This window comes from Leptidea sinapis, chromosome 44 (assembly GCF_905404315.1).
Source record: "Leptidea sinapis chromosome 44, ilLepSina1.1, whole genome shotgun sequence".
Taxonomy (NCBI): Eukaryota; Metazoa; Arthropoda; class Insecta; order Lepidoptera; family Pieridae; genus Leptidea; species Leptidea sinapis.
This window is the reverse complement of record NC_066308.1, coordinates 6915199-6941407: the sequence shown is the minus strand read 5'-3', so window position 1 is coordinate 6941407 and position 26209 is coordinate 6915199. Positions and strand designations below refer to the sequence as shown.

At 33.3% G+C, this 26209-nt stretch overlaps 2 protein-coding genes across 2 annotated transcripts in view; one reads left to right on the top strand and one right to left on the bottom strand.

Moving 5' to 3' along the window:
- The window catches only part of LOC126977221 (solute carrier family 12 member 4), a 477718-nt gene that overhangs the window by 161742 nt on the left and 289767 nt on the right, over positions 1–26209 (top strand). The window lies entirely within an intron of this gene.
- LOC126977249 (monocarboxylate transporter 9-like) overlaps positions 1–26209 on the bottom strand; it is a 55926-nt gene that overhangs the window by 9175 nt on the left and 20542 nt on the right. The window contains exons 6-7 of the mRNA XM_050825985.1: positions 3919–4063; positions 3188–3379 (exon numbers count right to left, since the gene is read on the bottom strand). Of these exons, the coding sequence (XP_050681942.1) occupies positions 3188–3379; positions 3919–4063 (337 nt within the window). The remainder of the gene's footprint in view (positions 1–3187; positions 3380–3918; positions 4064–26209) is intronic.

Genomic DNA, 26209 nt, shown 5'->3' with positions numbered 1-26209 from the left:
TAGTCAAACTTAGAGGTAGAATAGTTTTTATTTCCATTTAGGACCATAATTATTTGTATTGTATAGACATATTTTCTATGAGAGAATATATTGGCGCACGGTTTGACAGTTCTGCTGTGAAAAAATTTCATTATAACAACAGGGAGCATATTTTACGAAATAATTCTTGATATTATTAAATATTATTGACAAATTCATATAATACTGTATTTTACTTATTGGAACGAAGTTCCTTACTAAGTTAATTTTGCTACGCGACCGAACTGAAAAAAATGTGATAGTAAAACCGTAAGAAAAAATCCGTGGAAAAAAGTGCGTGGAATAAAACCGTTAAATGAGACGTGCGCAGGCGCGACAGTCGCATACACAAGCGAGTAGTGTATAATACCTTTCTCTTTCTCCCTCTTTTTGTCGATTCTACATTAGCCGAAGGAACTTCGTTCCTACCTGGTGTCCCACGACACCACATCATTTTTATGTGTAGAACAACGTCTGTCGAAACAGATAAACACGAGCAGATTAAAAATCACGATATTGTTTGCATCCTACTTATGTTTGAATTCTCAATTTTCCACAAAGCTTAAGTATGCGAGATAAAAGTGAAGAAGAAGAGGCTTGCAAATGAAAATTTCAACTTAGGCTATCAGCGCAGGTTGAAGATAACTTAAATTTTAAGAGCTCTTTATAAAAGCTTTCGAGTAGAAGCTGGATCGATTCTTTATTACTTTGTTCTTGATATATATAAGAAGGTATTATTGAAGTGAAAACTTCTTTACCGGTGTTGAGCACAAATGTTAGACTCGCGTCAGGACACGTGGCCTGATCGAAAATTGGTGAGACAGTTGCTGAAATTATGGATGAAAGATTTATACTTGTAACATATTATAGTTCGGCTATTTCAACTTAATGATCACACGGTCATTGGACCAGTGGTTGAATCATTGTGATTGCGAAACCGAAACGCCGCGAGGTCGAGGCATCGAATCTCAGCCGTGAAATATTTTTAATAGAAAAAAGTTAATGTTTTAAATTTTTAAAATGTTTTTAAATTAAAATGCACGACGTTAATGTTCAAGTTTTTACTTCTGCCGGAACTCCCGGAGTGCAAAACGTAATTTTTTTTGACGTCCTCTCATCCCATAAATGATGGTAAGCAAAACGCCCCGCCCATTATTGTGATGGACAAAGCGTTAGCGTTTACCATAAAATTTTATATTAATTCAACTTCAAAGATGAGCAAATCCCTTGGTTTGGATATAAATATATTTGTTGAGAAGGTCAATTGTAAAGTTATTCATATGGAATCTGTGCGGTTACATCCAAGGCTCAACAATCTATATTTTAAAAGCAGTTTATTAATAATTTCCGGCAGATAGCCGAAAAAACCTAAAAGATAAATAATAAGTCGCAATTCCATATGTAATTGACCAATTTTTATTTAACTGAAATTGCACAGTTAATATAATGAATATAATTCGATGTAGGTAACCTTGCATTCGTAATATTTTATCGAGATCCGTGACATAATGAGCATTTTAATATTTTTACGTTTTCTCTACTAAATCTGTTATATCATTGTATTTGTTTGATGCGATTATTATTTATGTCTGTAGTCACGACCATCATGTTCACGAAGCATCCTTACACAAACAATGAATTCGAGCTCTAAATTGAAAAATTTGATATTAAAAAAAAACTGCGTTTACAAAAAACCAACTTTAAAAACTTAGAAGTATAAAATAACTTAATAGAGATTTAATTTAATACACCTTTTAAGCAAACCTTATATTTTTAATATTAATAAAATACTATTATTTGTTTTACCTATTGATAGGGCTTAAGTAGCACATGTTCATAAAACGAAAACTACTAGGCCAAAGTATGTTAATTTTTTATGGGACCAAACGGCAAACATTCCGCACCAAACAAAAGAATAATCATGAAAATCGGTTCATAAATCTCATTGGACATTACAAAATAATTAATTGAAACTCACAGCGTTGAGTTTCTTGTATGTTCATCTCACGAACTCTACTTTTTCCGGAAATTGATTCAGTAATTAAAATATATTTATAATGACGATTCAAAAGCGCTAATAATCAACGAGCCAATGGGAGATCTCATACACACAAATGAGTAGGCAAGCTTACCTAGGCATTTTATTCTATGTGTTAAAAATATCAGTTGAGATAAAACTCAGATTGTTGAAAATCGATCTCCCACGGTCGCCTCTACTATTAGTGAAATCCTATATGAATAAAGTTTGTTTGACTTTAACTAAATCGATAGTAACGGTTTGATGATCTTAACAGACTGGGGTCCATGACAGACTTGGCTTATACTTACACATTTGACAATATGCCTCAATCCATAGAACGATAATAAAAAATAATATTTAAGTGCATTTAGTCCGGTCAATCTAGACATTCGAAGGTGATCTCAGAAACAGTAGCTCGTAGGAAAAAAGTATGATATACTTTTTTATGCAAAAATGCTGCAGATTCCATGGACCGCCTTCCGCACCAACGTGTCTATTGTAAGAGCACTTAACGTCAAAACTAGACTTTCCACAATATGCCTTCGTAGGCTGCTGGAATTCTTTGGACATACTGCTCGTAAAGAGGGTCATGATCTGGAACAGCTGATTGTGACAGGCGTCCCAGAGGACGCACTCCCACGAGATGGTCGGACCAAATATGATTTGCTCTGAACATTAACTTCCATGATGCCCTTCATAAGGCTAAGGATCGCAGCAGATGGAGGGGAAGAGTAGGGGAGAAACTGATGCAGCGGGGGAGTCACGACCCCCAGTAATGAGGAAAACGACGCGAGGAGGATACATATTTTATAGATAATTTTATGATCTACAATTTTTGTCGGGGTACATTCATGATAAAACTTACCGTGCCCAAAATCGCGAAAATCTATTTTTTTTGACATTTGACCTCAAGTATTTTTTTTTCCATTCACGGGAATGATGGGGAACTTAAAATTTTTATTTATAGTTATGTTTTGAATAATTTTACTGACTTTCAGCTTGTTGGGAATTTATCAACTTCACCCACATTTTGTGTTCTAGATTGACTGGACTAATTCGAATATTTTCATCAAATTAATGATTACTGATAAATTTAATATGTGGTTTTAGCAAGTCAGTTATCATACTAATTTGTAGCGTGGTACTCACCAATCATTGGCCCCACACTTAAGCTGATGCCTCCAGCCAGCAACATGTACAGCCCATAAGCAGGTGGATACCTCTCTATAGGAACATGGTCGGCCATCACAATAGGTTGTGCTATGTGCACCAATGATCTCAACGCTCCAAGTATGCCCGTTAGTATCAGCAGTGGTAGATATGTTGTGAAATGAATAAGTACTGTAACAAATAAATATATTAACATAGATAGTAATTTATACAGTACTCGTAGTACCTGGACGATCGAACCTTACTCGGATTTTTGAGAAGGTACAAAACTTAACAAAAAAACACTAATAGGACATCTGGATTCGAACCATGGTCTTCTGCTTTCCGGATCACCCAATGTCCAATCTGAGCTACTATAGTCTTGTATATAGTGGCGTAATTTTCCTTTGTATTCTAATGTTATTGTAGTAGTTTCTCATTAAAACACGGATAAAACTACATTTTTTTAAAATTAAAACCTAGCTAGATCATTTTCTCGCCCCCTAAACTACCTGTATACTAAATTTCATTAAAATCGTTGGAGCCGCTTCAAAGATTCAGATTATATATATTTATAAACAAGAATTGCTCGTTTAAAGATATAAGAATAATTTGGTCAGCTTAATGCTCACCAAACTCGACATGAGCCGACCTTACTTGAACAAGCTTGAAGGCTCAGTATCATGAAATACCCAGAAGAAAGATTGGCACTTATTATTATAAATACTTACCAAGTCTAAATAGCGCAGCTAATAATGCGCCAGCATAAAACATATATCTGCTGTTGAGTCTGAAGAACTGTCCAGAAAACCCAAGCATTAGTCTTGCAACCATATCCGTGGCACCTCCCACTGCAATAATATTTGCTATTTCAGCCTGAAACAAAGTAAAATATGCTAGTTATATCCATATTTGATATTCTTCTGGGATAATAAGGATGGGCTCCGTTCATCAATGAACGCGGCTGAAATTATTAAAACATGTCATATTCAAATTCAAATTCAAACATATTCAAAATACGATATAAAATCACTTATTGAAAGTCAAAAACTACCTACCACCCATTCCAAAGAGAATGCCTCCGACCTGAGAAGAATGGGCGCAAAAAACTCAGTGTGTTTTTCTTCATCAAAAAATATGGTTACAAAGTAATATCGTACAATAAAACTAATAATTTAATAGCCTGAGAGCGGTCACTCCATTCCCAATCTGTGGTATCATTAAGAAAGTAATTTATGTTATAGAGACTTTTACCTCACAAACGCTTTTAACAATTCTTTTGAATATCGCAATACTTTTGTTTTGAACATTTTCTGGGATCTTGTTGGAAAAGTATGTACAACGTTCCATAAAAGACTTACTAACTCGACTTAGCCGAGTAATAGGCATTATAAGTTTATGTTCCTGGTGTTAACATTATGGTTATGACAGTTTCTAGCAAATTCACTTATGTGCCTATGAACATACATAACATTATCAAGAATATATCATGTTTTGGACTAACCACATAAACGATTTTCTGTTAATGTATAATGTAGCTTCAGGTAAACATATTTATAAATTTTTTTCATGGAAAAGGAGAACAAACGAGCGTACGGGTCACCTGGTGTTAAGTAATCACCGCCGCCCACATTCTCTTGCAACACCAGAGGAATTGCTGGCCTTAAGGGTGTACGCGCTTTTTTTTTAAGGTAGCCGTTTTGTCCCGGACACACACGTCATAGCTTTGTTGTACGTGAAAAAAAAAGGTCCTTGAAAACCACACTCTGGAGAAACGCCACACATCCGGGTATTGGGGAAGATATCCTAATTTGTGGCGTGTCGTTCAATGGATAATTGCGTAGATTTTCTGACGATTTTTTTACTGTAATACCTTAAATTTATATAGGTTTAAATAGTAGAAACATTGATAAGATTTGTTAAATGATGTTACGTGATATGAATCAGATGTTGTTACGTGATATGAATCAACCTATACTTTTGATGCCATACGAAAAACAATGTTTTATGTTGAAATGATAATATAGAACTTTCGTCTTGAGTAACCAACCGATGATGATGCATTTTCACAATTAGGTGAAAATCGATAATACGTTTAAAATATTTGACTAAATTGAGAAAACATATTCAACCGTGGCTTGAGTAACTAGTAAAAACAGAAGGATTCCGCGCCGTGATATTAGCAAGTGAAGCACCTTTATGCTAGTATGTGTGCGGTTACGGGGTATACCAGTTACATAATTTTTTCTCCCTTAAATAATCATATATCCACAAATACTTTTATATTATTGTTTTTACACTTTTTCACAACGCACGACGGCATTTTTAAGATATTTTATTGCGACGCAAACTGATATGTGACAGACGATGGCAAATCTCATAATAATGGCGGCCGATCGGCTTGTATTAGTGTAAGTGTATGCATGGGGCTATGTATTTATACGTTTACCGGCTTGTTTTGGTGCCTCACTGTTATGTAAGGTGACACGGAGTCCTTAATTTTTTTACTCGTCCGTGATTCAAGCAAATATTTTTATACATACATATTTCTAAGTAAGGAATCTGTATATAAATTCAATTAAGTACTAAAATCGCATTACTGCTACCTCATAAAGTAACTGAAAATCATAGTTAAGTCGATTACAAACTGCCTTTTACGAGCAAAGTAGTTTGGTAGAAACTTAGACTTCTCCGTCTAATTGATTTACTCCGTTGGAGCTTGTTTCGTACGTAGATAACGTGGGTGCTTTTTAAGATATTATTAAAATAATAATTCTTCTACACCCCACGCTTTTTTTTACAATAAAATATATTTTATATATAGTTGAATTTTATATAAAGCGTGCTTTTTAGTTTTTTTTAACTATTTTTTATTACATTAGATTTTCGCGAAGAAGTTAACCCGACGTTTCAAGACCTTTCCAGATCTCGTTTTCAAGGGGTCATAGTTGTCATTATGAAGCTAGTTCCTAAAAAAAATATACAAAACTTACCCCTACTTCTATATCTTACTTAATAGTTTAAATGCCTTCTAATAACTACTATAAATTTTATGATGAAACAAGCTCCTTTTATATATAGTTGAATTTTATATAAAGCGTGCTTTTTAGTTTTTTTTACTATTATTTATTTTTCATTTTTTAGTTAAATTTTCTATAAAAGCGTATTTTTAAAACTATTAAGTAATTTAACATCAATTCCTGCCTTATGGACTATAGATGAAAATTATATAAATTAACAAAAATCATATTTTGCAAATTGAAAAATTGAATAATTTTATCAAATTAGTGTAATGTCATCGGTCCTCGATAAATCCACAAAGTTTGAACGAAATCTAGCCGTTTAAAGTGGGTCAAAATCGCGCCCAAAGAAGTCGGTTACAAACATACAAACATACAGGTGAAGCTAATGTAAAGCGTATAAAAACAGTTACAATGACACGCGTTTTAATCCTTTAAAAGTGTTTTATTTAAATGTGTAACACTCACGTTAATCAAAGAAAATACTAAGAACTAGCTGTCACCTGCGACTTCGTCTGCATTTAACAGTAATACAAAACAATCATAATATATCTCTCATCGCTAAGGAAGCGTTCGAATGTAACGTTTTAGTTCGACCGTGTTTTCTTTGTCATATTTTGCAAATTGGACATAATATCTTATATCTTTAAACGAGCAATTCTTGTATAAATATAATCTGAATCTCGGAAACGGCTTCAACGATTTTAATGAAATTTAGTATACAGGTAGTTTCGAGAAATCGATCTAGCTAGGTTTCAATTTTAAAAGAATGTAGTTTTATCGCCACTATATACAATACTATAATAGCTCAGATTATCATTGGGTGATCCGGAAAGCAGAAGTCCCCGGTTCGAATCCATATGACATATTAAGTTTATAGTTTTGTTCAAGTTTTGTATATTTTTAAAAATCCGAGCAGATATTTTATAATATATTCCTTTCATTAGCCTTTGATGTACCTATGATTGTAACTATTATTGTTATAATAAATAGCTGTAGGTTTACCAATCATAAAAATAAGTTTTACTTAACACCCTGAAAATATGTAAGATGAAGTGCAAATTACTTTTTCATCACTTTGTGAATATCGTAAACGCTTAAGATATAAAATAAAATAAAATAACGGCTCCATAATGTGTTTTGTAATGCAGGCTATGAATAATTACATGCTTATTTAAATTAATTATCCCTTAAATAGTAGTAAATTTATATTAATTGTTAAGGAAAACTTGGTCAAAGTATAAAGTATTACAGTAGATATGCCAGATATAATTTGTATTTGGCTAAGCGTAATGTGCCTTTTGTTTTACGTAATGGTATATCCAAATCTCTTTTAATTTGATAATTAATCAAAATGTAAATAATAGTTATTGCTTAGGTTAAGGATTGGTCTCCGCTGCCCTACAACTGTGGGAGGCTTCTTTGCCGGCTAGATTTTGGGTACCACAACGGTGGCTATTTCTGCCGAGAAGCAGTAATGTGTAAGCATTACTGTGTTTCGGTCTGAAGGGCGCCGTAGCTAGTGAAATTACTGGGCAAATGAGACTTAACATCTTATGTCTCAAGGTGACGAGCGCATTTGCAGTGCCGTTCAGAATTTTTGGGGTTTTTCAAGAATCCTGTGCTACACTGCATTGTAATGGGCAGGGCGTATCAATTACCATCAGCTGAACGTCCTGCTTGTCTCGTCCCTTATTTTCATAAAAAAAAAATCTACGCAGGCATAGTTGCAAAGTACGGCAACCAACACTACCCTAGTGGGCGTACTCGCGCCAGTCTCCAACAATGTGTGACGTTGACGTGCCACTTGTACTGTTAGGGAAGGGAACGATTCGCCCCACGTCACCGCCACAAGCAATGGAATTAAGTGAGCATGACGATGCCTGTCACGAGAACTCTACCAAATAACAAAAGATATTGTTCATCTAGATAATATTACAGTGATACTCACTTAAATGCCTTTACTTACAATTTGACCATTTTGTTTAAATGAAAACGGCATCTGGTGTACCGCCCTATTAAGGTTATATGTTTCCAACTTTAGTATTTCGCAACTGGCTCTTTTTTCAGTTTTTCAAATATTTTTTTAAAGTTGGGATTAAGAAAATAATTAAATAAAACTCAATTTACAAACACAAACGGAACGCCATTATTTAAATTATTTTACAACCTTTTTCAGGGTCGCCCATCGATTGCTTTAAATATTGCAAGCCAAAAAAAGAACAACTGTCATGTCAAAGTGAAAATCAGTCCATTAAAGCTCAAACCCTTTAGGCAACGCATCGGAGACCAATCCTTAATCTGAGGGTTATACTCTAGTTATACCCTATCAGTAGAAGGTCGTGTCTGCAAGTTTTGATGTTAAGGCGACACTAAATGCCAGCGACCTTGAGCGATATGAGTTCACGGCCGCCGGCCCGCCATCTATGTAACAAAGCCAATATTTTCAAAATTCTTGCGTAGAAAACAGTTTATATGCTTACAATGCTCGTTATTCACTACTAATCTGAATAAATTAACTTACACAAAAAAAGTACAAGCTATAAGAATAACTTTTCTGAGAGTAGTACCAAAAAAATGCGTCACGTCATGCCAAAAAACTTGTTTAACTTCAAAGAAAAGTGGTAGTTCAAAAAGGCTCGGCTGTGTTAACTATAACCAACAGCAAGCATTAGCAACCTACAAATAAGACTTAAGGATATGTGTAACAGGATTAAATAGTGTTCATAGCTCGAAATGCTATACTTTCACCACAAAACTTGTCTAAAACACTATGTTTGCGTGTTTTCTGCTTACTCTTCGCCTTAAATAAATTCGCCAGGCACAGCATTCGTAATAGTATTGACAAATAAATTTCAATTATAATAATTACACGAGGTTTAAATTAATATTTCCTTAATTATTGTATGTAAATGTGACACCTTTAAATATAATTATTTACAATAGGATTAAAAGGCGTATAATTATTTAGTTGACATTAATTATTGATTTTAAACATTTATTAATGCGGATATTTACCTTGTTTATTTATCCCGACAAACAAATATATATATCACTAGCTGACCCGGCAAACGTTGTTTTGCCATATAAATTATTTTAAGAGTTAGACCGTTTCTTGGACATTGCAACATTACTTTATTTTCCTAAAATAAAAGACTTTTTTCTAAAATAAACCTAAGTAACTCCTTATTACATCAGCTATCTACCAGTAAAAGTCCCGTCGAAATCGGTCAAGCCAAAGTGGGAGGCTCCTTTGCACAGGATGCCGGCTAGATTATGGGTACAACAATGGCACCTATTTCTGCCGTAAACATTACTGTGTTTCAGCCTGAAGGGCGCCGTAGCTAGTGAAATTACTGGGCAAATGAGATTTGTCATCTTAAGTCTCAAGGTGTTGAGCGCAGTTATAACGCCGCTCAGAATTTTTGGGTTTTTCAATAATCTTGAGCGGCACTGCATTGTTATGGGCAGGGCGTATCAATTACCATCAGCTGAACGTCCTGCTAGTCTCGTACCGTATTTTCATTAAAAAAATTCACAATTAATTTTAGGAATAATGTTTCAATTATAAAACATGAAATTGACGCCTTACTAAGAACCGCTCGTAAGCAAATTGACCAAATTTAATCTTTGACTCGAATCGCAAGGCCAAGCTGTTTAATTTAGCCTTCGTAGGTCGTAGGATAGGAATATTCCATTAAATTTATTAATGGTAGGACAAACGAACATTTCCGTACGCTGGCTAAGTATCTTTTAATAGTATATAATAATAATAATAATATTGACACACTTTTTACACAAATTATCTTGCCCCAAGTTAAGCATATATATAGCCTGTGTTATGGGTTACAAGACAATGATATATTTAATACAATATACTTACTTAAACATACATAAATTCATATAAACATACATAAATACATTTAAACATCCATGACTCGGCAACAAACATCCATATTCATCATATAAATGCTTGCACCTACCGGGATTCGAACCCGGGACCTCTAGCTTAGTAGGTAGGATCGCTAACCACTCGAGACTCGAGAGAGTATGGGCGAACAATTGCCATTTACTTACACTTACTTATTTCATCAAAAAGGACTATTCTAAACTTTCAGACTTATAATTTTAATATATTTAAATCCGGTGTCCTGATTTTTGTTTCTTCAGTGAACTACTGAACTAATGAACCGATTTTAATGGGGATTACTCCATGGAGTGCAGTTTAGTCAAACTTGAGAGATAGGATAGTTTTTATTTCGATACATAAACATTTTTATTTCTATTAATTGTTCTGTATAATATGGAAAACCATGTGAGAATTTATTGACGCACGGTTTGACAGCTATGAAACACTTCATTATAACAACAGGGAGCATATTTTACGAAACAATTCTTGATATAATAAAATATTATTGACACAAAAAAACCGTATTTTATTTATTATGTACAGAACAGTTACTCATGTCAGCTAGTAGTGTAAATTAAACATTTCACTCGTTGTTTCAACAAAGAGTAGAAATAGACAACTATTAAATATGGCACTGCTTAGATACGTTTTTGTTTTAAATAAAAAATCTCATTTTATCTTAGAAATACTTAAAAACCAGATATATTTATATAGTTTTGGAGCGTTCCAGTTTCATAAAATTTATATAGGTCATATTAAAACAATATAATCTTAAGTACTCTACTAAAATATTTAATACTCTTTTTAAGACATTTATCATTTTGATCTTACATGTCTGTGTTTTATATCATGATATTTCCTTCAAATTGGTTGAATAGAGTCATGTTTTATATCTTTATTGATTTGGGAATGATGTACATAATTAGTTATCTCCGAAAAACTTAAAACGTCAATCGCAAATGAAAAAATAAACTGTTTTATGGACATTAAGGCTTGGGAACGAGCCAATGGCCTTGAGGAATCGAGCGGAGCTAGGTTACCTCTCTCGCACAAGATCGCCATAGTTTTAATTCAGAATTAGAAGTATTTTTTATTTATTACAAACATAATATAATTTTCTTTACAAAACTATGTCATGTTAAATAGTATTGATGTACAATTAATAAATTTTCGTACCATTTTTTTCCAGATGAATGAATGATTAGCATGGCTCCAAATGTAAAAGTTACGGTTAGTTTGGTTATTTTTTGACACTTTGTATAAAAATAGAAATGTAAAGAAAAAATGAATTTCCGTCTCAAATTGTGTAAATATATAATTTTTTAACCGACTTCATAAAGGACTCCTCCTTTTCTCAATTCAATCGGTGTTTTCTTTATGTATGTACACCGATTACTCTGAGATTTATGATCCAATTTACGTAATTCTTCTTTAGTTGGTTCTGCGGAATAGATGCTATTTTATCCCATAAAAATATTGAATTAATTTTGAAATTAACATAGTTTGGCCCAGTAATTTTCATTTTATGAACATTTTTTATGCAAATTTATCTACGTTGATGATATAATTGTTTTTTTCTGTACGGCTTTTGTAGGAGTTTTCATTCAGTTTGATTATATATTATTATTATAAACTGACACTAAAATAGAAAAAAAAACTTCAAAAACTGAAAAGCCTCCTATGCAAACCTTTACCTTTAATATTAATAACAAATAGCTTTGAAGCTTTATATAAATCGTCATGAAATGGTTTCAATTATGCGCTATTTTGGCGATATCTGGGGATAGTGGCCTTAATATAAAGTCTTGAAATGTTGGTGATTTCTTAAGGTGAAATCGTTAAAAATCGGTCAAGGGTAATAGGAAACATTTATTGACTGAATGTGTTCTGTATTTTTTTAAAATTTAATTTATACTATGTAAATGCTATAATTGTGGTTTATTTCTACTTTCTGACGTGAAGCAGTAATGTGTAAGCATTATTCCAGTTCGAAGGACGCTGTAGCTAGTTAGTTAAATTCCTGGGCTGAAATGAGTCGCGATAACTTGTCTCAAAGTGGCGAGTGTATTTACGATGTCGCTCAAAATTTTGTTCAACCAGCCAAGTGAAACTTTCTAAGAAAAAAGCGATTCACTCGATTGTTTGAAACGTGCAGTCATTGCAAGATTGACAGAACACGTCTATAGGTAATCATGTAAAAAACGGAGATAGCCGAAATCCACTACGCTTAAAGCAACTGTTCGCTTTCAAACTTAGCCGGATTATACTTCGTCGCCAATCGCCATACTGTCATTACTACTATTTCAAACTTATGTCAAATTACGACACGTTTCATACTAAACTAAATTTCAATATTTACGTAGGCAGTCACGCCTCATGAAAACCACACTGTGGAGGAATGCCACACATCCAGAAGGAAATTTTTACACGCTTTTTATTAGCTTCAACATACAGGTGAAGGTATATTTGTTTGTAACGTTATGATATGGTATCCATCTTCGATAGTGGCGAACTTCCATACAACTTTCCATCTCCAAAATTTTTTCGCTATAAAATTTAGCCTATGTCCTTGCCCAAGCTCTAGTTTATCTCTGTACTGAATGTCATCAAAATCGGTTCAGTGGCTTGGGCGTAAAAGCGTAACAAACAAACATACATTCATATTTATAATATTAGAGTAGAGATGTATATATGATATACATATAAGAGATAGATGTATATAAGAGATAGATGTTCTATTTTGTACTAAGTGGTTTTTAGCTGCAAAGAAAATATTTTATTTTTATTTTTATTAAATAAGGTGTTAATTTGTGTTAATTTGAGTGAATTTTATTAATGTTATCTGTTTAAGTTAATGAATACCTAATAATATATAACGTTATACCTTATAATATATATCGGACGTTTTTGACGATCTTTTTTATCAAATGTCTGTCCGGTGTGCGGCCAGGCTTAGAGTTCAACTATCCTACGTATTGATATGCGATTACCATAACTCAACTTGAAATTATCGCGTTACTCACGTTCTAAAATTATTAATTATTTTGAGTCGTTAGCATTAAAGTAAGTTAATGAGGTTATGAGTGACAAAACAACGGAAACAGAAACATTCACAATGCGTTGTATTGTATAAGTGGATTTATGTGGAGCAAGTTCGAATTTAATCATTCAAAAATTCAAATATTTTTATTCAAAATAGGATGTGACATCACACTTATTGAAAGTCATAAAACTACCACCCATTCCAAAATGAATGCCTCAGACCTGAGAAGAATGGGCGCAACAAACAGCGGGCTTTTTTTTTCTCATCGAATAAATATGTTTACAAAGTAATATTGTACAATTAAACTTATTATTTCACTCCATTCCCAATCTGTGGTATCATTAAAAAAGTCATTTACGTTATAGTAACCTTTACCACACAAACGTTTTTTAACAATTCTTTTGAATAACGTAATACTGTATTTCATCTGTCTTACGTTTAATATGCCCCGCAGTTTCAGCCGCGTAAATAGCTTTTTTTTTTCACAAATGAGCACGCGGGTCTTACATTCTCTTGCGACACACGAGGAATCACAGGAACGTCCGGCCTCTTAAAAAGGTGTAGGTAATTAGGTATACGTTTATTTAACCGACTTCAAAAAGGAGAAGGTTCTCAATTTGATCGGTATTTTTTATGTATGTACACCGATTTGACATGACATGATTCATCTCTAGTTTGATGCGGAATGTTTGCCATTTGGTCACATAACCTTACCAGTGGAAGGCACCTTTGCACAGGATGCCGGCTAGTTTATGGGTACCACAACGGCGCCTGTTACTGCCGTGAAGCAGTAATGTATAAGCACTACTGTGTTTCAATGTTACGTGTGAAATTACTGGGCAAATGAGACTTAACATCTTATGTCTCAAGGTGATGAGTGCAATTGTAGTGCCGCAGTTTTTGGGTTTTTCAAGAATACTAAGCGGCACTGCATTGCAATGGGCAGGGCGTATCAATTACCATCAGCTGAACGTCTCCTCGTATCGTCCGTTAATGTCAAAAAAAAAGTTTGACATAGTTTGGCAAAGTAATTATCATTTTATGTACATTTTACATGAATATTTTTGTTTACGTTGATGATATAATTATCAGGGGCGTGCATATCATATAGGCAATTAGACAGTGCCTACCTCGTTTTGAACGAAAATAAATATAGCACTAGTGTTAAAGTTAATTTACTACCTACATTAGGCAGTCTACAGATTACATATACGAAGCAAGCAGGGATTCATACAACTTATGTCGTACTCTCGGACTAAAGTGCAACTACGACTAGTAAGTCGTAGAGTGCTAGAAAACCAATGCACGCCTCTGATAATTATAGTTTGTGTACGGTATTTTTAGGAGTTTTTCATTTGTTCTAGATGAAGCTATCTCGCTCAAAGTCACCCGTGGCGAGTGTAGGTACCTGCTATTGGCCTACCCATAGTTACTTAAAAAAAAATATTAAGTATATGACTATAAAAAGCAGCAAAATCTAATAGTTTAACTGATGTAATCTAGAAAAATCCTACTGTAGTTTACAGAACAACATGTTGCAGACACTAAAAAAGTTTAAAACTTTAATATTAATAAAATACGACCTATTATTTGTCGGTGCCAAGCCAAATGTAATAGCAGGTACCTACGCTTGCCATGCGTGACTTTGAGCGGAATAGCTAATAGACTTAAATTTTATCAGGTAAGCCTGTCTGCAAAACCGTTTAAATAACAAGATTATTTATTTGTTACAAAATTAATAAATTTATTCAATGATTTGTAATAAATCTTAAACGACAATGATATAGTAGACATCGTAAAATCCCAACCTTAAATAAAACTAATAAAAATACAATTAAGTGATTATAACGCATTAAAGAACCACAGAAATTGAAGGTTATCTGAATAGAAAATCCGGAAGTCATATACAAAACCAAAGGTTAAATATTATACTATAGATAATTAGATAAATTAAATTTACTACTCCAACAGCTGATTGTAATAGTCAGCTGTTGGAGTAGTAAATTAAAGTATGAACATTGAACTATTAATAGAGTTTGTAATATTTAATGTAATTGTAAATATATACATAAACTAGTGGACCCGACAGACGTTGTCCTGTATACACGTCTTAAATTTGAAAAATCGGTCCAGCCGTTACGAGGAATTCACTAACATACACATGAGCATGAATTATATTATATTGAGAATCTGAACCAATCTCAAATTCACTGGAACACACAAAAAAAATCATCAAAATCGGGCCAGCCGTTTAGGAGGCACATACCCATCTGAAATTCACTTTTACTTTCAACCGTGTAAATTATGGACCGCAATGGACGACAATACTCTTTTGGATTGAATTTAAATTTAACACCTTAGATTAAGGATTGGTCTCCGCTGTGTTCCAACTAGCTACCGCACTACCTAAGAACAATGGCTTTTTTATTACGCCAACTATTACATGCTTGTGTGCTTGGTATGTTTCAAATTATGGAACATACGCTTCGTGCATTGAAATTAATAAAATACAAAATACTTACTGATGATAATATGTGATCCCAGTGTCTTTCTTATTTCTTGTAGTATTATTTTTACAAAGTTTTACTACGCAACTCGACACTTAAGTTTCAATTATTAGCAAAGCTGAACAAAACATCTGGCACGTCAACGTTACACATTGTTCGAGACTGGCTCATTTACGCCCACTTGGGCGTAATATTAGTTGCCGGACTTTACGACTACGCCCTGCGGTATCTAAATTAGGTTATTTAAATGGTTTTCTAGGAAAATTATTGTGTCTTTAACACTGTCGTATTCATTAATTTTCAATAAGTTTACTTTATTTTATTAGTTTACAAGCTAAATTAAGTTTTAATATTATTAAACTGAATATCTTTATCACGACGTCAGCAAGCATGCTCAGTTTGTGACTTTGAAAAATAATATAATGTTTATATCTTTCTTATAATATTTAAACCATTTCTATTTATATGTACTATAGTACAGAAATAGTGATTTTTCATTATTATTACACTAGAAATAAGGGATTGCTTGTAACTAATTCTGGTAGGGTTCATAAGATACACAATAGCTTCAAAGGAAATGTATACACTTTTATAATAAAGTCTCAGTCACTGTTCTGTCATTTATAGATAATCTATAAATTAATTAAAATGTTTTATTAAAAAATGGCTCTTTTGTAAATCCTACTACACCACAGCTGAATATCTAAGTGATTGGACAGCCTGGGACTTGATTATGATAATTTTATAGCAATAACAATGACAGTACAACACTGTATATTTCATTAAAAACAGAGCAAAGAAAATATGCTGGGAGAGTTTCTTGCGCCGCTCTTCTCTCTAAGAGTGCCATTTGTTTTCGAAGCGGTGGTAGTGTTAGAAATGACATCAATAGGATTCTAAAGGAATCAATTTTGAGAAAATAAATGCACGTTTTTTTTGATTCCGTTACAATAGTTGCACATTAAAATGCTTAAGTATGCAAGATACCCCGTCTTGTTACATCCACCTAAAAGGCCAGAAAAGTTGGTGTGATACATCTGTTGACCCCTCCTCTTCCTTAAAGAAGGCGAATAATAAAATGTGATAATTTTTAAGGCTAACAACATTCTTCAGTTCTAACACGTTTTTATCTTATAAAATGCTAGGAAATGTGTTTCACATATGGATAATGGTGCATAGTGATTTAGAATTTGGATAGCCTTATCTATACTGGTTTTCACGCGCGTTCTAGATATATGTATGTGTTGTAGGTATATTGTCAAAGCCGTGATATTATTACGGCCGTTCCCAATATGATATATAAATTACTACCTTCTATAGTCAGTAATTAGCTGTCAATAATCTGAAGCCGTCCCAATATACCCGATAAGTAATTCTTATCGCCTTATATTGGGACGAGTGAATTGCAATTTCCATACAAACTTCTAACGCTGGTAAGCTATACCTCCTCTCATTAAGAGACAGCGTGTACGGATAAGGTGTGTTACCGTAGATAAGTTTATTGGGACAGAAAAGTCAACGATAGTTACGATTTTAATCTCAAGTGGGCGATAGACTGAATATTGGGAACGGCCGTAAATGAACTGCCACAGGATTTGCTAAAAGATGTTTCCTCTAAAAAACACCTTAAACACATTTTCACAAAACATTATCTCTCACTGTTATTTAATATACAATTTTTTTATAATTTTAACTTTACTATGCCGTGTTAATTTACAAATTCAAAATAAGTTTAATCCTGTACATTTAATAGTAGTTTTAATTTAAGACTGTAGATTTAGTTTTATTGTAAGTAGTATATTATCTTCCCACGAGAGCTGCTGCCGACAAACTACATACGTAGTTTGGCAGACTGTCCTTATAAAATTTGTAAAGGATACTGGAATAAATAAATTTAAAAAAAAATATATAATTCCAGTAGTCATACTATAATTTACCGGTAGATTGTCAATCAACTTCATTTCTTACAATTTAACGGCCTGGTTTTAGTCAGCAGGGGTGCTCAAACGGCCGATTGATTGCTTTTTGAGTCGATCTCGAGAAAAAATCCGAGAACTATTCACAGATTTCGTTTGAGGTAACTAAAATCGGAAAATTACGTACCATCTTAAGAAAGATGAGCAGAACTACACTTACCTTGACTAAAAAAATGCATATAATTGTGCGCAAAACTAATATCTATGTCATAGTAACACTCTTCCTAGACGACAATCCTTCATCACACATACTTGAAGCCTCTCAGAGTCGGTCAATGGTAGGCTAACAATTTTGAGGAAGAAGTCGCCAGCAGTTTAAGCTTGAGCATCCCCGCTTTAGTGATATTATAATAAAGCTAGGTATATTACAAATGAAGTTAGCAGTGTGAGACGTCGTGCCTTCTTATTGGTCATTTTTTTTTCATACGCAATACGCAAAACAATCATAGTAAATATTGGAGCGTATAAGCAATTTTCCATCTAAAATTATTGTTGAAATAGTAGTGAAAAAGGGCTGATTCGATTCTGGCACTAGTGAGGCCACTGCCACGGCACGCTGCGCTCGGCTCATACGTTCAGCAGTCTAAATTTGTTTTTGAGACCTACTAGTAAACAAAGGCCAATTTGCTTAGATAACAAGTAGTTAATCACACTAATGCATAACTCAAAAATAATGACTAAACAATAAATATAAGAAACAGTCCAAACAGAGACAGCCTCATAAGCTAACGACCTGTAAAACTGTCAAAATATCACTGCCTTACAATATCACTAAAGAGTACCCGTGACATTACAATGTCACTAAAACCAGGCCGTTAAATTGTAAGAAATGAAGTCGATTGACAATCTAACTTTAAATTATAATATCACTAGTGAAACGGCTTTGACAATATAGCTACGATATATATATAAATATAACTTATTCATTTAATATCTCTCTTGAAAACTATCGGAATTTGATAAGAGGCTACGTCAAATAATTCATAAAGGTTTAAAATTTTATATACCTAGTTAGGCATATATTAATTATCATAGAACGAGTTTGGAATGATTGCACAATGATTTTCATTGATAACGCAATGGTTTACTATAACAGTTAGGGCTGACCCTAACGACCTTCAACACGTATATATTTTCGTATTTGATTAGTACTTAATATTGGAATGAATACAAAAAAAAACATTCAATTATATAGCAATTCTAACGAATTTGAAATAAAAAAACTATGTTAAAAAAAACCGAAAAGTAGAAAATAACTTAATAAATATTTAATTTAATACACCTCTTATGCAATCCTAATACCTTTAATATTAATAAAATACTACCTATTGAAAGGGTTTAAGTCGGTGCCTGCCTGCTTGGGTTCTTTTGTTATAGACGAAAAAATACCAATTGAAATGAGAACCTCCTTCTTTTTGAAGTTGGTTAAAAGGGTTTAGGTACGCATGTGACTATAAGTTGCTATTATTAATATTATTATTTTTTTTCTAAATTTTTTAATTAATGAATATTATTGCCAATTGATTGTTACCATGAGCCATCAAAAACATAACGTAAAAAAAAACTAATTCTCTTAGTTCTCCTACCCTAAAAACTTATGAGATCCACGTAAATAATACCAAGTCGGTCAACTTATTTAGTCCCTACTTAAGGGTCCTTCTGTCCTAAGTTATTACGTAATTAGCTCACTTAACATTATCTTACAGTGACTACATTACAATATTAAAAATCTTTTATGTTTTAAATAAATAGATTAACTTATTATGAATTAACTTCAATGTATGAAGCAATGAACGCAAGTCAATCAGAAGATTCACTAACAAAACTGCATTTCATATTCTTTTTATTCATTTCTTCATATTTATTTATGTAAGTTTTTTATTTAGGACGTTCAGCTAATGCAAAATCTCTGCCCATTACAATGCAGTGCCGCTCAGGATTCTTGAAAAACGCCAATAATTCTGAGCGCCACTACAACTGCACTCGTCACCTTGAGACATAAGATGTTATGTCTCATTTGCCCATTAATTTCACTAGCTATGGCGCCCTTCAGACCGAAACACAGTAACGCTTACACATTACTTCTTCACGGCACTAATAGGCGCCGTTGTGGTACCCATAATCTAGCCGGCATCCTATGCAAAAGAGCCTCCCACTGGGAAACGTTTCCCATTTTAGTATTTTATAATTAAATAGTGTTTCGCGTCGCTTCGGATATGAAACATGGCCTTATTATTATGTGTAACATCAATAGTTTTCGTATGGCATCTAATAACAATTAAAAAAACCAATCTCAGAGGTCAGGCACCTCTCGCTCGAATTCATCGCGATTACAATAAGGTACCTAAACGATACCATTTCAGAACTTGATATATTCTTTTTATAACTGGATTGATATAGCTGTTACTCAATCTGCGTAAGTCAAAAAAATTGTTTTTTTTTCCCATTATTTCAATTAATAGGTTAAATTTATAATTTGTACTTTCATTTCTCATTTGTTTTTAATGTAGAGATAGTACTTGTTCTATTTTTTGTGATTTTTATGTTCACCATAATTATTGTCCTATACTTTAGAAGTAATAAATGTAAAATAAGATTAAGAAAATTGTTTTTCCTATTATCGTGCGCAAAGTTCGATTTTGCGCATGCATTTGCGTTCGCAAAGTACCACTTTCCTTCACGTTGACAAGAACGTGCGAGAATGTAGCTGAGCGTGCGGGAATGTTTGAAAATAATTATAGTGGTCAACTTTGCGCAACTTAATAGGAAACATAGTATACGATGTGGTGTTAAATTAAAATTTAATAATTATGTAAGTACATCAGAGATTTCAAATACCTAAATAATTGAAATTTAGTAGCAAAAAATCAGACAAATATTTATGGTACGTTCGTATTGATAGTTTTTATCGAATCATATTAAGTACTAGCTGACCCGACAGACGCTGTTCTATAAATAGAAAAAATATAAAAAGGATATAGTATGTTATCCTCAATAGATAGACATATGCCATCGAGGACTTTTCTGTAGACCTTTATAAGATACACAATTCCAATATACAAATTTTTGTTAAATCTCAAAGGGCTTTGGCAGCGTTTTCATTGTATGAAGGCTTATTTTTTCAACACCTCCAACAAATACCGTTCATATATACAAAAAATATATTCAAAAGCTTATCAAATTATGCACTAAAACCTTTCTCGAGAGCCATGTTATCAATTGGTGAAAACAGCATGAAAATCAGTGCTGTAGATTTAGAGTTTATCGCGAGCAGACAGACAGACAGACGCGGCTCAGGACTTTGTTTTATAATATGTAGTGATAGTAAATATTATTATAAGCGCTGTTTTGTTTTGAATAAATACTATACAGTTATCATACAAATAATATTCACCCTTTCTCTGTATAATTTTATTACGCTTTGACAACCCTAACCGCATTCCTTGATGTCATGTACCCCGAGTTCTTCAATACCTCGTGATGGAACACGTGCTGTTGAGACACATAGAAAATTATGATATTAATTTAAATTTATGGCTAGTGGCTTGTAAATCACTATCGTATTTGTTTATTATTATTTATGGTGCGAAATTTACTAATTAAGGTGTTAATATATGCCAGTGACCTTGCTCATACAACGAGGGCAAGTGACCACAGTGTACGAGTGGTATTTAAAGAATATAATAACTTTTATTTAATAATAATTGATGGCGGCATACAAAAAAACTAAAACAAACACCAGATGTATTTTTCCTTCCTGCATTTTCGGAAACTATGTTATTTAGAAAAATTATGTTATTTAGAAAAATTATGTTATTTAGAGGTAATAGTAATTTAACGTTTAGGTTTAAACAGAAAATTTCAAGGTGGATTTATGATTTTTAGCTATTACATGTGATTCCCTACTAATATTATAAATGTGAATATATGTTTGTTAGTGACGCTTTTACTCTGGAGCTACTGAATCGATTTTGATGAAATTTGGTAAAGCGATAGACTAGAGCTTGGGAAAGGACATAAGCTACATTTTATCCCGTAGAAATCCATGGTTACCGCGGGATTTGTGAAAAACTGAAATTCACGTCGATGAGTTATAACTATACCAATAGTAGGTTTAGTTTGCCATAGCAATCTTCCTCGATATAATATTCATATAATAGAGAACTGGAATAGGACATGAGATAATCTTTATTTCCAAACTTGCTTATTATTTTTAAAAACCCTATATCTACGCGGACGAAATCGCGGGTATCAGCTAGTGTTAAATAAATGACTTATCTTTCAATCCGTCTGACCAAATTTCATATTTATTATGCAACTTTGTAAGTTCATTTGTTTGAGCGTTTGTTTCTATATTATTAATTATGTAATTTTAACTGTCGTCTTGGCGGTCATTAGGTAATCATTGTCGTTTTATAATGTTATGTAACAAACATTTGATGATAAACTATAGGTACTTAGATTGAAATTGATTTGCAATGTTACGCAATCGTTTATAATCTTTGAGAATATTTCATATTTAATCAATAATTATATTTATATCCATAAGGTAATAACGATGAAAATTTCCAAAGCACTAAAAAGTAAAAAAAAAACTCTAAATCGTAAACAGCAAATGGTAAACGCTGTGAAATATACAGACATAAAATTTACGATCGCAAATTCCATACTATTTGTACATCATCATCATCATCTTAAGCAACTTACAAATTCTTGTAGTCTATATTTTCACCATTTACCGTACAAAACAAGATCCATATAGGAATAAATTAAATTTAAAACATAATTTATGAATGACGTGGGACTTGAACCCGCGACCCGTCGTTTCCGTGCGAGCGCTCTTCCACTGAGCCAATCGTTCGAGTGACGTGAAGTTCATAAATCTTGATATGTCTTGTTCAACTCTCAGGTGGTGGCTTCATCTACAGGATCTACTTTACAGCTGAACACCAATATATGCATATTAATAGGAAATTGACTTAAGATGTCGCTCTTCCGAATCTAAATAATTATCTATTTTTAAAGATAACCCTCACTTCTGGGATTAATTATCCAAATTAAATTTAAAAACGAAATTTATGTACGAAGTTGCGCTCGAAACCGCGGCATCTCTCGTTTCGTGCGAGCGCTATTCCACTGAGCCAAGCGTTCAAGTGACGTCACATTCAGTCTTGATAGATCTTGTTCAACTTTTATGTTCTCTTTTGATTAATATTATTTTATCCCAGAATTGAGGTTATCACTTTAAAACTAACAAATTTTTAATATAGCAATAGTTACAAAAAATTACACGGCAAAGTTATCAACAATTTGATATGACTCGTTCACACTGTTACTAGGCAAGATTAATCTATATATATAAAAGAGAATGTATGTTTGTATGTTCACTAATAACTTCTATACTATTCGACCGATCTCAATGAAATTTTTTGTAATAGATTTGTTGAAGCTCAAGGAAGGTTTATATATATAATTTATATGGCAAAACAACGTTTGCCAGGTCAGCTAGTCACATATAAAAGTGAACAAGCTTCTCTTAATCATAACGTAACTCAACTTGATTTGGGATTATAATACGGCTTACCTAAGAAAGAACATTATATATTAGTTATCAATAAATTGTTAGTTTTATCTCATTTTTTTAATACATTTTTGTATATATTAACGCTAATTGTCGGAGGTGTCGGAAAAAAAACCTTCTGGGAGCTTTCAACGAAAACGCTGTCTAAGCCCTTAGAGATATAATAATATAATGTATAGTACAACTGTGTATCTTATATAGATCTACAAATAATTTTAGGATGGCATATGTCTATCTCTTAAGAAAAACATACTATATCCATTTTAATACTTTAAAAGATTGGCAATTATATAGTGGTAATTTTAGAAGCTGTTAACACAAATATGATATCAATCCTTATCATTTATTACCACATATTATAATATAATACAGAAATACGCTTTTATTTTATTTCTAACTTATAAATCTTCTGAATTCGGAAAGTGCCCCCGCGCCGCGGTATGTCTTAGATCGGCGTGATTTTGGCGCGCGCGCAGCGTTCTGTCAATGCGTTTTATTTTACGTGTATGCATAGATTGCTTATAATTAGGATGATTTGAGTGAATGTATCTCAAAGCTATTGAAACAAGCTATAAGATCATGCAAAAAAAACCGTTTTATAAACAAAATAAGGGTAGGAAGTTGGCCAGGGAATAGTGTGCCGTATGGCACTTTTGATTTAGGTGTATCTAGAAAATCTAGTGCCCCACTTCCGATTCTTTGATTTCACATTTCCGATGGCTTTGAACTACATTATTCCCGAATACCTACATCATTATTTTATTTTGACCGAACAGCATCTGACGGGTTCGCTAGTCAAAAAAAAATCGTAGACCGATTGTGGTAATATTTATTTATGCAACTGACATCCAAGATAGGCTTGTAACTACATCATAGGTGAGATGTGCTTGAGTCGTGAGGAGGCGAGAGGCGAGAGCGGGTCGCCGCGGAAGGACACCGATTCCAAAAATAACTATAATCGTAATTATATTTAGATTAATTAATTACATTGTATAAAAATACTCAATTATTGTTATACTTTTAAGTGCACATTATATCTTTTGTTTTGGAATACTGTTTTTGAAGTCGGGTGGTTTTTTTTGTTAATTATTTTTTTATTTGTTAATAATGTGACTCAGAAAATGATCCTAGTCACGAGGAAACCGTTACGGCATCACAGTTGAGTACAATCTGTAACTTGTTGATCGAAAGGCAAATCAAACGGTTGACTAACAGGTTATTGAGGTTGAGCCGCGCTTCTACGTCATTTCGACGTGTAAGTGTAACAGCTGACGTTGCAATGAGGAAAATTCTATCGATAAATACTGTTCTTCGCATTGAATATGAATAATCATTTTCACTTATTTGGTATCTTATCGCATTCAAACTTATTTTAAGATAGTATGCAGTTAATTAATTCTGTAAAAGAAGTGAGGATTATCACTTTAAAATATAACAAATTGTTTAGATTTGCATGAGCGACAGTCAATTTCCTAATATGAAAATATTGGGTTTGAGCAGGTTATCAACTGTAAAGTAGATTTAGTAGATGAAGCCACAACCTGAGAGTTGAACAAAGCATACAGGATTTTATCAACTATACGTCACTCGAACGGTTGGTTTAGTTGGAAGAGCGATCGCACGGAACGCGGGTTAGACTCCCGCATCGTGCATTTTGTTTTCAATTATATATATTATTTGTATAATTGTTCGTTTTTGTGATTATTTTTGAATAGATGTGTAACCACTCATTTTGACAGTAATCACGACCTTCATGTCCCGAGAAGCATCCTTAAATAAACAATGAATCCAACCTCTAAAGGTTGATGCATCCTGTAAACGATCACTTTTTTACAGTTTATTACTTTTTATGAAATATTTGTTATGCATAAAAATGTTGTTATGCATAAAAGCAGAATTAACGCAGTTGAGATGCGATCACTGCGTAGTATGTGTGGGATAAGACTGATGATAGAATTCCGAATGCGGTAATACGTGCGCGCTGTGGTCTGAAAGAAGATGTTGTGACAAGGACTGAGAAAGGAATGCTGAAATGGTTGGGACACGTGGAGCGATTGAGTAAAAAAAGAATGACTTATCGAATATATAACGCAAGTGTGTGTGGGCGGCAAGTCGGTCGCGGGAGACCTGGTAGACCAAATTGGGGACGTTATGAGAAAAGGAAAGGTCCGAAGCACCCGCAACCGGCGAGCATGTATGAAAAGAGTAATGAATGTAGAAGAAACGTGTGAGGTTGAAACAATAGAAGCTAGTGGCATTCTATTGTCTCTGCCTACCACGACGGCAACAAGGCGTGAGTATGTATGTGTGTGTGCTTAACAAAAAGTGCAAGGCTAGAATAATTTTTGTAATTGGTAGGAATATGTTGGAAAAAATATTTATATTAAAAAATACTAATTGACTTTGTTTTTGTTTCAGGTAATTCATATTAATTGAAACTAAATATAAAACCAAGCTGCAATGGATAAGGCTGCAACTTTATACACATTATACTGCATTAACACTTGAGTTTGGTATGCTTACTATTTATTATTAATTTATGTCAAAAAGTAATTTTTAAAGTGTTGTTTAGTTAAGAAAAATCATTAGAATTGCCTTAAATCATTTATATGTCTAGATAGACTACGATAGGTGTGAAAACATCGAAAAAAATTGAGTATAGAACTAACCTTTATCTTGAGCAATTGACGCACACTAACACAAAGTGTCATACAAATCGCGAGTGTAAGACGTAGCTTGTCACGCACACTAAACTAATGTTGCTGGCCTGTTTTTATCGGTCGTCTAACGGCCGTTCCCAATATTGAGTCTATCTCTTACTTGAGATAAAAATCGTAACCATCGTTGAATTTTTTGTTCCAATAAACTAATCGACGGTAGCTCACCTTATCCGTGCACGCTGTCTGTCAATGGGACGACGACGTATAGCTTACCAGCGATATAAAGTTTGTATGGAAATTGCAAGCCACGCTTCCCAATATAAGG